Source organism: Labeo rohita, unplaced genomic scaffold (genome assembly GCF_022985175.1).
Source record: "Labeo rohita strain BAU-BD-2019 unplaced genomic scaffold, IGBB_LRoh.1.0 scaffold_740, whole genome shotgun sequence".
Lineage (NCBI taxonomy): Eukaryota > Metazoa > Chordata > Actinopteri > Cypriniformes > Cyprinidae > Labeo > Labeo rohita.
This window is the reverse complement of record NW_026129679.1, coordinates 25,851-40,107: the sequence shown is the minus strand read 5'-3', so window position 1 is coordinate 40,107 and position 14,257 is coordinate 25,851. Positions and strand designations below refer to the sequence as shown.

General features: G+C 34.9%; 1 protein-coding gene across 1 annotated transcript; it reads right to left on the bottom strand.

The window, feature by feature from the left end:
* Nucleotides 1-3: 3 nt before the first annotated feature.
* LOC127161800 (complement C3-like) lies at nt 4-7,888 on the bottom strand (the record flags this gene model as incomplete). Its single annotated transcript, XM_051104551.1, has 6 exons — nt 7,793-7,888; nt 7,522-7,717; nt 7,246-7,414; nt 6,992-7,065; nt 6,750-6,838; nt 4-162 (listed from the first exon to the last, which is right to left on the bottom strand). Coding segments are annotated over exons 1-6 (758 nt in total), but the record flags the coding sequence as incomplete, so codon positions are not given.
* Nucleotides 7,889-14,257: the final 6,369 nt, after the last annotated feature.

Here is a 14,257-nt window from a genome sequence, read left to right as displayed (position 1 = left end):
GCAGGAAGGTTGATCTCCGGGAACAGGGTTGGGCACCCCTGCTTTGACACAACACATGGTTTGTAGTTATACGTCTTACCATATTCTTTGACCTCAAAGTTTGTAGTAAACTTCTTCTGAGGACTGTGTGAGAACCATGTGACCACTTTCCAGATCCCAAGACTAAAACAGACAGCCATTAAAATAAATGACATTAAAACAATAAACTCCAAACAGGGTGTTGATATTAAGTGATATATTATTAGGTATTTTCTTGAAGCAGACACCGGTTGACAGATGGTTGTCAGTCCTGTATTTGAGAACACAGTTCCATTCACACATGGTTATTTATGGTAGTGACAACCACGTTCTATAATCAAACTTACAACTGTAAATTTTCAGGACTCACAAACATTTTTGGAGAAGGCCTGCTGTCTGAAAATGTACTGGACATCTAGTTGTCTGTAATGTTATGCAGTTTAAGAATCCCACTCAACACAGTACATACTGTATAGCATAGTGCTTTCTTGTGTGGTTTCAGTAACAGTGTGGCCGTAACACAAAGGCACAGGAGAAACAAAAGAAAGTGTAACCACTTGCATTTAAACAAAGACAATAACTGACCTGACTATGAACAGAATAAACTCAGGAGTATAAATACACAGCATAATGAGAAACTAAACTAGACACAGGCAAGGAACATGAGGGAACAAATGAACATACTGTATGACAACCATGAAAACAGGAACAACATAGGAACTGAGAAATCAGAACTCATAAAAGGCACTTTATCTCCTCGTTGCTCCACATTTGTCCTCTGCTCATTTTGTTTTGAATACACTGCTTGTTCCCTTCATGCACTTAAAAAAATGTTGCAGCCTAAACTTAAATTTTATGTAATTCAATTACATACAAAGTTTCCATCCATTTAGATTACATAGTTTTAATATAAACAAATCAATAAACTTAATGTGATTCATATGCATTAGTAATACATGAATGAAACAGGTAGTTTACGTAATATTTCCCAGTGTTAAACAAACCCTGCTCAGTGTTCATGTGTTTCCACACTACAGAGTGTTCAAGTAGCATTGACACAGTGTTGGAGTTAAGGAGATCATTATGTCATGATTGACCAATAATGATGAACACCTGCTGTTTATAAGCAGAATCACAGAAGGAAAGAGAAACACAAGAATCAGCCACAGCCAAAGATGAAATGAAGACATTAAATTTCTGATTAAACAACCCGTCAAACAACATTACAGTCTGACTTCATTTCTGTCATAAATCTACAAAAATTATCTGAGAACATCTAAACAGAGGTTTAGATGTTTTATTAAAAACAACGTTTCATTTGACCTCACCATCATGGCGAACAGGGTTTACTTTAGTTGGGCTCTTGACCCTTGACTCCTTTTATATTATTATTATTTTTTTGGCTGTTGTAATTGTGTTTGTAGAGCACATTTGTTATAGCAAAAAAAGTCTGATTAAACGTTCTTGGTTAATTATTAATGATGGCGTACTAATCATCATCCAGTCGCCTGATCCAACAATCTCAGTCAATGGTTAATCTATTAGTTTTGTGATATTTACAACAGTTGTAGATTTTAAGGTTTTGTGCATAAGATGATCATCCATAACAGTTTGCACAGCTGCTGCAAAAATCATGGAACTAATAGATTAACCACTGAGTGAGATTTGTGAATCAGGCCACTAGATGATGATGATGATGATGATGATTACACCACCAATAATAATTAAGCAAGAACATTTAATCAGACTTTTTTTTTTCTATAACAAATGTGCTCTACAAACACAATTACAGCCACCAAAAAAGAAAAAATTGAATACAAAAAATCCAGGGTTTAAGTAACTAAAGTAAACCCTGATCACCATGATGGTGAGGTCAAATGAAAGTTTTTTTTTTAATAAAACATCTAAATTCTCAAAGAATTTTTGTAGATATATGACAGAAATCAGATCAATCAGTAATGTTGTTTGACGACTTGTTTAATCAGAGATTTAATGTCCTCATTTATTTAAGTTCATTTTATCTTTGGCTGTGGCTGATTCTTGTGTTTCTCTTTCCTTCTGTGATTCTGCTTATAAACAGCAGGTGTTCATCATTATTGGTCAATCATGACATAATGATCTCCTTAACTCCAACACTGTGTCAATGCTACTTGAACACTCTGTAGTGTGGAAACACATGAACACTGAGCAGGGTTTGTTTAACACTGGGAAATATTACATAATCTTTACCTGTTTCTTTCACGTAAGATGGATGCATATGAATCACATTAAGTTTATTGATTTGTTTATATTAAAACTATGTAATCTAAATGGATGGAAAATCTGTATGTAATTGAATTACATAAAGTTTAAGTTTAGGCTGCAACAGTGGAAATCATGTTGCATAGTGTCGCATCATGTCATTACTTCCTGTTTAGAAGTATTTGGTCAATGTTGCGTGCATATATCATTCGAACCGCACCAGAGTTCGTTTGGAAGAGGACAGAGACCCATCTTTTTGGGGGTCTCAGTCCGCTTGTTTGGTGTGCACCACGGTTCGGATGGCAGTGTTTACACTTACTCAAATGAAGCGCACCAGGGTTCATTTTAATCTAACCAAACATAACAAGTGTGAACACACCCTAAGAAGAAAATATTGCATTAAAATTAATAGCTGATCTTAAACAATCACACTTAGCTGAAAAGAACTCAACATGACTGAACTAGACATTCCTTGCACACAGAAATCCATCTTATGGATACAAGATCCATCAGGAAAATCTGCAAGCTTCATTACACTGCGTGTTCATGCAGGGCTTTTCTTTTTTTTTTGTGCAGAAAGCTTTAGCTAAAGATGAGGTCGCAGACACTGATGAATCCATGAATTATTAGGCTATCGATTTATTTTTCTCCAAACTATCATGTTTGTACAGCAATAATAAATAAGTAAATAAATTAAAAAAGAAGCAAAGGCTGTGCACACATTGCACGTTCGCAATTGAGCGATTCATAGAGTTTGATTCTGAACTTGGACTCAAGTAGGCTATTATATAAGTACATCAAGGCACGATTTTGGGACATTCTAAAATGTAAAACACTGTAGGACCAAATTCAGTACACACCTAATATACCAGAATAGCTCAGTATATAAACGTAACCCGCTAAATTGCATGTTAAGCGTATCCCCCATAGAAAGGAAACTTAACCAGCTAATATAGTATAAAAGGCCGAATTCGGTATACAGTTTGTTAATCAATTTTAAATGTAGGAAAGCAGGTAAGCCCCGAATATGAACAGAAAGCTCTAAATTGCATGTTAAGCCTTTTCCTCCCATAAAGAAAAGGCGGCTTTATGAAGACATTGATAAAAAAAGACCAAATATGGAATTATTAAAAATATATTTAATGTACCTTAGCTTAATATAAGAAGACAATGATATAAAAAGCCAACATTTTATATTTTATTAAAAATAGGCAATTAATGAAGTAATCTATTAAACCAGTGGTTCTCAAACGTTCCAGTAGGTGGCGGCATGTCACTGTCTTAATGAGCAAGCGTCGCGTCATTCATTCATTCATTCAATAACTAAGCAAATGGTTGTAGTTATGAATGGGTTATTAATCAGGGACTCTCCGAATGGTTCAAAGCTGCAGATTAATTCAGAAACGAAACACCGCTGTTGCTTGGAGACACGGATTTCGTTGGAACTATTATTATTTTGTTAAATATAACAAACATCATGTGTTTAAAATGTAGGCTACATTTAAAATGTCACTTAATATTACCCTTTTTGTTGAACTGCTATATAAAATAAATGTTGCATTTGCAGTCGTTTGGATATTGAATTCTCCTATTTTAAACATGAAAAACAATAACTCGCACAGCGTATTTTTCTGTATGGATAACAGTTTTTATATTTATATATATATATATATATATATATATATATATATATATATATATATTTTTTTTTTTTTTTACAGTTTTTATATTTCAGCTATTTGATCGCGCCGGCGCCTCGCAGCCTGTTCATTATTAAAATAATACACAGAATCACCCAAACAGATACAAAGTTACACTAGTCAGTTTAAATAGTCTGTATTAGTCTGTGTCGTACAGCATGAGCACCGGTCCAATCTACTGCGGCACATTTTTGTTCACTATGATTTTTTCATGTCGATATTGGAACGTACAAAACCCGGTTAATTTAATGGTTTAGCTGCAAATACATTGCGAATATGGAAACATTTGGATTTGTGCTAAAGGAGAGCGATAGGTGAGCCCATACTTTCAGTTTCGCTTTAACTTATTTCTTTTAGTTTATTTATAGCTAAATAAGCTTATACACTGTAAAATCCAATAGTTTACCTTACTTAGATATAATTAGTTATCTTTACTTAGTTGCTATACTTACTAGGTTTTATTAAGTTACAGCTACTTTCAGGCGAGTAAAACAGTTTACTTACTACTTTGAGTGACGCTTACTTAAAATATTCAAGTAGCCACAAAGAAACCAATGACATTAATAAACCAGTGAGAGGCAGCAGTGCACTAATATGTTGCTAATTTGCAAAATAACAACAGAAGAAGAAGAAAAGCAACTTTTTTTTTTTTTTTTGAGGTGGCAATTGTTAATCTGCAGTTATTTTTCACTAGTTACATTCACTCATTTTCCAAAGTCATCTTGAATGTTGTTTCAGTACAACTATATATTTGAGAGAACATCACATAAACTGACTTCTTAAATTGATGTTGATTTTCGTAAAATGTTGTTGGTGTGTCTTATTTTATTTATTTTTATTATTATTATTATTATTATTTTTTTTTTTACTTACCATTATAGTGATTAATGTTCTGTTTGGTTGGGCACTTGGAACTTTGCTTTTCTTGTTATAATTTTCTTCCTATTGATGCAGCAATGCAACATGAAGTCATAATTTTTGATTTCAAGGGAAGAAAAGTAATAAGGAGATTGCTTTTAGAAGGTAACCTTCAAGTTCTGTTATTTCAATTAGCTAAATCTTTCCAATTCTTTAGCTAATGTATTTTTTATATTTATTAATGATCTTTTACAGCTTTATTGTTCTTCATAAACACCTTGAGAAACTTTATTGGGTTGAGACAGTACTTTAATATTTGTGATAATGTGCTCAAGTCACAAACTTCAACATTCAGCACGTGAATCACAACGATGGTAACAATTCAATTTTATTTATTTTTATTAATTGTGACAATAACCATCATATTATTTTATTTTCTCTTTTTGTTGTGTTACTGCTGACACAAGTCAAAATTAGCAAATAAAAACAACAACAGTAAAACAAACCAATTGCATAATTTATTCATGCCACAATGCACTCTGGGAGTCAGTGAGTAGCTATACTAAGTCAAGTGTAAGCCTAAAGTAAATGATCAAGTACCCCCTACAGTTCTTTTTTAGTTACTAGAGCTCCCGTGTAAGTAAACTATACTAACTAAGCATTTGTCACTACAACATACTATTCTTATTTCACTTTACTTAGTTTTTTTAAGGCAATCGGTTTGCATGCTTTTTTTAAGTAAGCCCAACTAATTAGATTTTACAGTGTACCTATTATTATATACTGCATTATGTTATATTTATTCATTAAAAATGAATAAGTTATAGTTTTTTGGTTTTGGTTTTTGGTCTGTTCTGAATACGGTTAAATTTAAAGGATTTGCTGTGGAGTGCTAGGCTATGTGTGTTTATAATGTTGGTAATATAACACGCTGTAGGCCTGCTGGTAGTATTATTTCTGAATAAAATAATAGGCTACGTGACTTATTTGTTTTATTTTTCCTTTCAAAAACTTAATTTATTTTTATTTATTTTTTTTTTTTTTAAACAAGCAGCAAACAAATTAACCATGGTTACTATACTTAAACCATTGTAACTACAAATACCGTCTTAATTCGTCCATTAGCTTCCCTTAAGCGTTTTCTGTATCCTAAAGGTTTTCTGTGGGGAGAAAAGACATTAGCAAATTGCATTAATGATTGCTTTATTGAAAGTAATGCTAAGGGTATTAATATTAAAATTTTTATTAGTATGAATAGCATTTATTAATACCGAATTGGGCCTCCGCTGTCACTGTTTTAGTACATTAATCCACAATAAGCGTTTTAGAATGTTCCAAAATCGTGCCTTAAACTATAAGCAATTAAATGACTGTATTTCTATAATAGGCCACTTGAGTTCAAGTTCAGTATAAAACTCTTATGAACCGCTCCGTTGTGAACATACTGAGCTGAGTAAATAGGAAGTGTTTGTCCGAACCCAACCGGTTTTGCCAGAGAACGCAAAAATCTTGGCGAGAGAACGCAAAGTTTTGCGAGGGAACGCAAAAATGTTTGCGAGAGAACGCAAGAGTTTTGCGAGAGAACTCAAAGTTTCAAGAGGGAACGCAAATGTTCTGTGAGAGAACGCAAAAAAATCTGAAAAATATTTTTCCTCCCACCCTGATTTATTTCACCACCATGTCCCTTAAGGGGCTCCGTAGCATTTCAGTGGGTGACAATTATAAATTAGAATGAAGAACCTGTTTCTATTGGTCACTCAGACTTAGTGTGTTTGTTTGGCCACACCTACTTCACAGTAGATTGCTAGATTTAGATTATTTTGAGACTCACACTTTTAGTTACATGTGGAAAAAAAAAAAAAAATAGCAAGATATAAATGAAGTCGGTTCACTCAGGTTGAATAGCTTCAGTCTTGACAATGTTTTACACACCTGGTAACCTCAGGGAGGGCGTAGTGTTTGGATATCATCCCCTTGACTAGCTGTATCTTCGCTGATGAAAGTGTGATGTCTTGGGGATTCTTAAGAAAAGGAAATCAGCTTTAAAACTGTGACTGCTGACATCATCAGTGCAATGATGCTCGTTACAGATGAGAGAGAGAGAGAGAGAGAGAGAGAGAGAGAGAGAGAGAGAGAGAGAGAGGTGTGCATGTGTCTGTAATAAAAGTGTTTACCATGATTTCCACTTGGATTGTAGACTGACTGAATGAGGTCATTTTGGGTGTCAGAGAAAAAATTCTATATTTAACTGCAAAAGAGGTCAACATAAAAACTGAAATAAAAGTTTTGATGGTTTTGTTTTCTGCAAATGCAAACCCCGATAAAGCAGCAGTCAGTTTGATAATAAACAGAATGTCATGATTATGTCATGTTCAAAGTTACTATTAATACACTCTATATCCGTCATGTTTACAACACTAAATCGTACCTGTGCCAGCAGGTGTGTAGATGGGCTTGTCTGTTTGTACAAATATATATCCAGACTGGAATGAGACCATGACCACTTTCTCCAGAGTGACGGATGGAAACTGAGCTTGTAGATACACATACTGCTTCTCCAGAGGATCATCAGAGAAGTAGCTCCTGTCATTAGGGATCTAAATGACAGAACATGAATTTGTCAAAGCAAACTGCTTATTTGCATGTTTTTAATAAAAGAAAATTAAATGATACACAAGCAAAAAGTATGTTAAAGTGGCGATACCATTATATCTGTAAGGATCTGGAAATTGTTGCCTGCAGCCAGTGTCACTGATCTGGACCAGATCTCTGTATGTTTGTTTGGGTGGTCCTTTACTATTATCATCACGTTCAGGTCTCCTCCAGAGTAATCCTGAGCCTCCACAAACACGTTCTCTGAGGAACCCACCCTCAGCAAATTAGGAGCTGACAGAACAAATCTGAGGAGATCAAATCAGTGTTTGAAAACAGATCTGTTAGTGAATCTATGAACAAACTGTGTGTTTGATACTCACAGTGGGTCACATAGTGTGAGGAGCGGTGAGGAGAGAAAAACAACAGTCAGAAACAGCAGCTTCACGTCCATCCTGTCTGTCCGTGTGTCTCTTCCTGTGATCGTCTGTAAACCTTCAGCAGCTCAGATTTATACCCGCCTCCACGACCCAAATGGCTCACTCTTACTGTTTGTTTGCATTTGCTTTATAAATAAACAGGCACCTCAGTTCACCAATCTACAATCTAGCAGTATATCAAGTAATATTTATGTTTTCTATTTTTATGCATTTTAGAAATCAAATATAAATCAAATATTTTGAATTCATTTATCAGACTGAGAATCAAAGACACACAGTTTTGATTTGTTCAGTGATTAATATGGAAACAGACCTATTGTCAGTAAAAATAAGTTTTGTGTATCAAACAGGAGATTCACAAAGAGCTCATAAACATTTAAAGGGTTAACTGCAGACCACTTCAGATTTCCCGTAAATGACCTGCAAAACCTGTTGTGTAAATTCAACCTTTGGTAAATTGGCAGATGCTCTGTTGATTTATGAAAAGTTGAGCAAATGACAGAATGGAATTTAGCCATGAAAAATACCTTTACATCAAAGATATATATTTCGGCACCACATGTGTGCTTTTGTAAATAAGATTTACATTTTCTAAAGCAGCTTTGTGAAGGACTGTCCATCTGTCCAGGGTGTTTCAATGTCTTCAGCCCGAGACGCTGGTAATAAGCTCTAGAAATCTCACAACCCTACAGGACAAACAAGTTGAAGAATGGATGTTTCAAAGTTCTTCATTCATGGTTGTAGATGTGACATGATGCAAAATCCTCAGTGTTAAATTAACACTGCTCAGTGTTTATATAATCCACACTCAGAGTTTTAAAAAAAGTAACGCTGAAGCAGTGTTAAAGTTAATGAGATAGTTTGTTGATTAATGGGGGATGATTGAGCATTAGAGATGCACACCTGCTGTTAACAAACTGAATCACTGAAAGAAAAAGAAACAAGAACAGAAAAAGGAGACAAGATGAGCAGAAATACAAAAACTGACTTCATCTCGACAACTCCACAAACAACATCACCAACCTCATGCATTACTAACCAGATTGACTTTAGATGCTGGTTTAGTTTTGTTTGACGTTACCATTATCAAGGTCAGTGTTTGCTTTAGTTGGGCTCTTGACCCTTGACTTTAAAATGTTAGAATTGATTTGGTTGCTATAACTCTGTGTTTGATTAAACATGTTTGTTATGGTGCAAAAAAAAAAAAAAATATATATATATATATATAAAATAAAGGCATGCTCACCATATAATGCATTGAACAACTGATTTCATTTGGAGTTTAATCACTGATTGGTTTAATTCCTAATTTTGTTATTGATCACATAAAACACGAAGCTTGATCTAACAGTTTTAATGTTAATTTGAAAGACTTTTGAAAGTTTTTCTTCACTTAAAGTTTAAAATTTCTTTATTAAACAGACTTTCAGAATCAGCATTTGAATCTCAATAATGGTTTTCAAAACTCATCCGCAGCTTCCAGCATGCAAGTTTAAATTATGCAGCTGAATGTGACTTCTAGTAGTTATTATTATTATTATTATTATTATTATTATTATTATTATTAAACATATGCTTAGAAAATACAAATATGACAAAACACATGCCAAGGATAAGAGCCAGGGGTTCATAGATGGCCAAACAATACATAGCAGTTACAATTCAAAAGGAAAAAAAAAAAAAAAAAAAAAGATATAAATCATAAGTACATAAATAAATGATTACAACAAATAAAATAAATAAGCAGATCACATAACAATAAACATACTTTTCTCTCAAAACATAAATTACCAAATAAAACTTATACAAAAACACCAAAGAGTGAGCATACATCCTGTAACGGTGAGTGAGAGACGAGAGGCGAGCGGATCCATTTGCGAGCCTTTATTTAATGGACGGGACAAAAACATGGTCGAACAGGCAGGGTCAAAACAGTAGCAAACAGGTGTGACAAAGGAAAGACGTAGAGAATAATCCAAGAAACAAGCGATAGTCCAGAAGGCAGGCGGCGAGACAGTCGAGACGAGATGGCCAGGCGAGAAAGCTATACACGGGGAACACGGGAACTAGGAACAAGGAACTAGGATAACAACGGGAAATACAACAACAATACTAATCACAATACTCCGTGAATTGCAAGGGGAAAGACTGGGGCTTTTATAGCGCCGCTGATTGGTCACAGGTGCTGACCCAATCAGTGCGCTGAATGACGGGGAATGTAGTCCGGGGTGTGGTGCAACAGTCTGAGTGTAGTGACAGGGTGAAAGCGACATCTGGTGGTGAGCGGACCACAGATTACCAACCAGATTCGTGACACATCCAAAGTTTTAGTTGCCTTTTTGTTACATGAGGTAGATAATGATTTAAAATAGATTTTAATGTCTTCTTGAAAGTACGAAAAGTGGGGGATAACTTTCATAACCTTGCATTTGTTGATAAAATATTTTGCAAGCAAAATAATTAAATTGCAGAGAAAGTAAACATTTTCAAATTGCTTCTCAAAAGTAAAAATTCCAAATAAATCATCCTCAAAATAAAGCTCAAAGACATTGTGTATGAAGTTTACAATGAACTGGCAAATGTCTTGCCAAAGTTTTTTTTTTTAAAAAAAAAAAGATGCAGGACAGTTTCTGGTTGTGAGTACAGTTCACAACTATGCTTAATTTGAATTTGGAGGCAATAAAGGTTTTAACAGGATAGTACTGATGAATAAGCTTAAAAGAAACCTCTTTAACCTTATTTACTAATAGATACCTGTTAGGCAATGTCCAGACCTTTTTCCAAAAAAATATTTTCCACTGATCTATTCCATTTTGAAACCGCATGAGGAGTGGAAACGTAGTCATTAAGAAAAAGAGAGCGAATATTTCTGTTATGTTTCAAAGGAGATTTAAAACATATTCCACCTACATACGTGTCAACTGGGTTTAGAAGAGGCATTTCCAAACTTGTCACAGTACTGTTATAGCTTTTAAACAGCATAATTACACAATTCGGGATAGCACCAAATACAAAGGCAAACTGTTTTGTTTTGAGTAACAGGAAAATTATAGTGAGAAAGAAATTCATGATAAGTAAACAAGTAACCATTCTGATTAAATAATTGACTAACTCAATTGATACCATTCTTAAACCAGTTTTCAAGAAATAGGGACTTATGTTTATAGCAGATATTCTTATTATTCCATATGAAGTAACTAGTTGGAGAAAAATTGTGTTTGAAGATCACAGACCATGCTAAAAGTGCTTGCTTGTGGAAATTAGAGAGAACAACAGGGATCTTCTCAATACTGTAGTTACATAACAATAGAAAATTCAAACCCCACCAACTGTGAGAAGACATATTCTGGTATAATATTCCAACTGCTGGATGGATTTTTCAAGCAATTCCTTAGCCAGTTGATTTTAAAGGTATTATTTAACATTGCAAAATCAACAAAATGCAGACCGCCGTTGCTGTTAATTTTTTAACGTAATGTGTCTTATCTTTCCATACAAAGTTACATAATTGTTGATCAATCTTTTTACACAACATTTTATCAGGTTCTAAAGAGATGGCTGCATATATTAGATGTGAAATGCCTTCTGCTGTGGAGAGGAGAATCCTTCCCTTTAGAGACAAGTCTTTCTGAAGCCACTGATTGAATTTTCTTTTAGTTTTTTCTAAAATATAGGCAAGAAGTTTCATTTTTTGGATATTACTATTCCAAGGTAGGTTATTGTCTCCTTGACTTGGATATTACAAATACTGGAAACAGAGAGTTGCTTACCTGACATTAATTCACATTTGAGCACATTAAGATGAAGCCCAGAAGCATTGGAGAAGTGCTAAGGAAATTTGGTCTGAATTTTTCAGAAAAAGGGAAGTATCATCAGCCAACTGACTGATGATGATCTCCCTTCCCATGATATTAAAGGAAGTCCACTTCCAGAACAACGATTTACAAATAATTTACTCACCCCCTTGTCAGCCAAGATGTTCATGTCTTTCTGTCTTCAGTCGTAAAGAAATTGGTTTTTGAGAAAAGCATTTCATTTTCTTCATATAATGGACTTCAACTGTGCCCCTGATTTTGAACTTCCAAAATGTAGTTTAAATGCAGCTTTAAAGGGCTCTAAAACTGAGGAAGAAGGGTCTTATCTAGCGAAACGATCAGTCTTTTTCTTTTTTTGAAAAATAAAAATTTGTATACTTTTTAAGCACAAAAGCTTGGGTAGCACAGGCTCTCGGATGCGCGCCCACGGGTCGTTCTCGTTCATTTTGAACGAATCTTTAATGTGACTCGCGAAGAACGAGTCATCTCGGGGGAGTGATTTGTTCAGTCATGCATGTGCAACATCCTATTAGGTTCTGTACTGGAATTAGTTCAACTGTTTCGAGTCTTCTGTTTTTTCAAGTCGTTTGTTCATCTTATGGGGCTGTCACGTGATGCTGATTTTGCTTAAATTAACGAAATGACTCAAAAAAAGATTTGTTCATTTTGCTGAACGACACTCAAAGGTCCGAGTTGGTAAAATGATCCGAACTTCCCATCACTACTTCGAATCACGTCTAAGTTCATTGTCATTGTCATCATCGACTCCGGCTAAAAAAGGTAGAGAATGGCGGAAAACTCCATCTTATTTTCTCCTACAACTTCAGAATCGCCTGACACGTTGTACCTTTTTGTTTGTAAACAGTGTTTGACTTGCACCTTCTTAGTCTTTGCACGTTCGCTTTGTAAACACTGGGTCTGTAGTTACACCTACTTAAGAGTAACGGTTTCATGTTTCAGTACAGAGCTAATGAGTTTCCAATAGGAGTTATACATTTTAGTAGAAGACATTGGCAGTAAATCAGTGTGTATTTGTATTGCTTTGTGATCAGTTAACGGGGTAGATAAAATGTTGGTACTCAGATTGTCTTCAAGTGTACGGGAAACTAAACATTAGTCTATTCTTGACTGCTTAGATCTTGAGTTATTACACTAGGTAAAAAACTCTGGTACTGTATGAGGATGCTTAACTCTCCAAGCATCAATCACATCAAATCTCTGCATTAACAGTTTTAGCTTTACATTCGTATTAGTACAAGAACCAGGAGGCCATCTGTCAATCTCACTATATAATGTGACATTACAGTCACCACCTAAGCGGAATTTGGCTAACCAATGAATAATTTCCTCTTATATCTTATTTAAAAGAACATAATTTTCTACCTTTGAATTGTACCCATACATTTTCATGACAATGAAATTAAAGTTATGAATTTGAATAACATAAAATGTCCATCGGTATCAAAATCGGTATAAGGAAGTTTACCAGCAAATAAGTTTTTTAGTGTACAAACACCCACGGACTGTTGAGAAGCATTAGAACAAAAAATGTCATTTCCCCACTGGGATTTCCAAAAAGGCACATCCTCAGAGATGCTGTGAGTCTCTTGAAGAAAACAAAAATCAGTTTTATACGGTTTGGCAAATAAAAAAATGGCTTTCCATTTTAAATTGTTCCTTAGTCCCCTGGCATTGAGTAAAGTTATAGAAAAAGACATCAGAATAACAAGATTTGAATAAAAAAAATAAAAAATAAAAAAAATAAAAAGTCACTTGAACAAATTCCTTAGAACAGAAGCTTAAACAGCTACTAACCGTGGTGAGAATAGCGTTACATCAACTATGCTTTGCTTTGGGCATCAACAGACGAAACCTGACCTTTAATTATCGACTCATTACATGAAGATATGGTCCTGGTCAAAAAGAACCGAATAAAAACGAAAAAAAAAAAAACTTGCCTCTAAACAAATATATATATATATATATATATATATATATATATAGACAAGAAGCCTCATCTCAGTTTAGATCGTTCAACCTGATGGAGAAATCTCCTTTTTCTTCACAAAGGCACAACCAGCTACAAAGTAGGCAATTTTTTTCCGTGTCTCAGCTATTATAGTGGTCACAACTTCATCCTGCTCTCTCTGTCAGCCTTACAGAGATCCTCTCTGAAACGCTGGCTGTCTTCTCGTAAACATGTAGAATTTTCGGCTGCCGCCCATACTGCTGCTCTGAGTGTACGCGAGGAGAACTGGATGATTACACTGCAGGTGGAACTCACTCTCTTCATACCAACACGATGCACTGTGTCAATCACATCCGGAAGACGATCTCTGTGCTCTGGCAGTAATTTCTGACAAATGCAAATAATTTCCTTGCTCACATTTTTCTCATCGATGCTTTCTGGCATGCCGTGTAATTTCAGATTCCAGCTCCTGGAGTACTGTTCCAATTCTGTGACGCATGACTCCAAGAAGCAGACTCGATTACTGTCCTTCCAAAGTGATGACTCGACCTGGGAAACTTTGGTCTTCACCTCATTCACATCATCACACACGGAGTTCAGCTTTTCTTTCAAACCATTAATGTG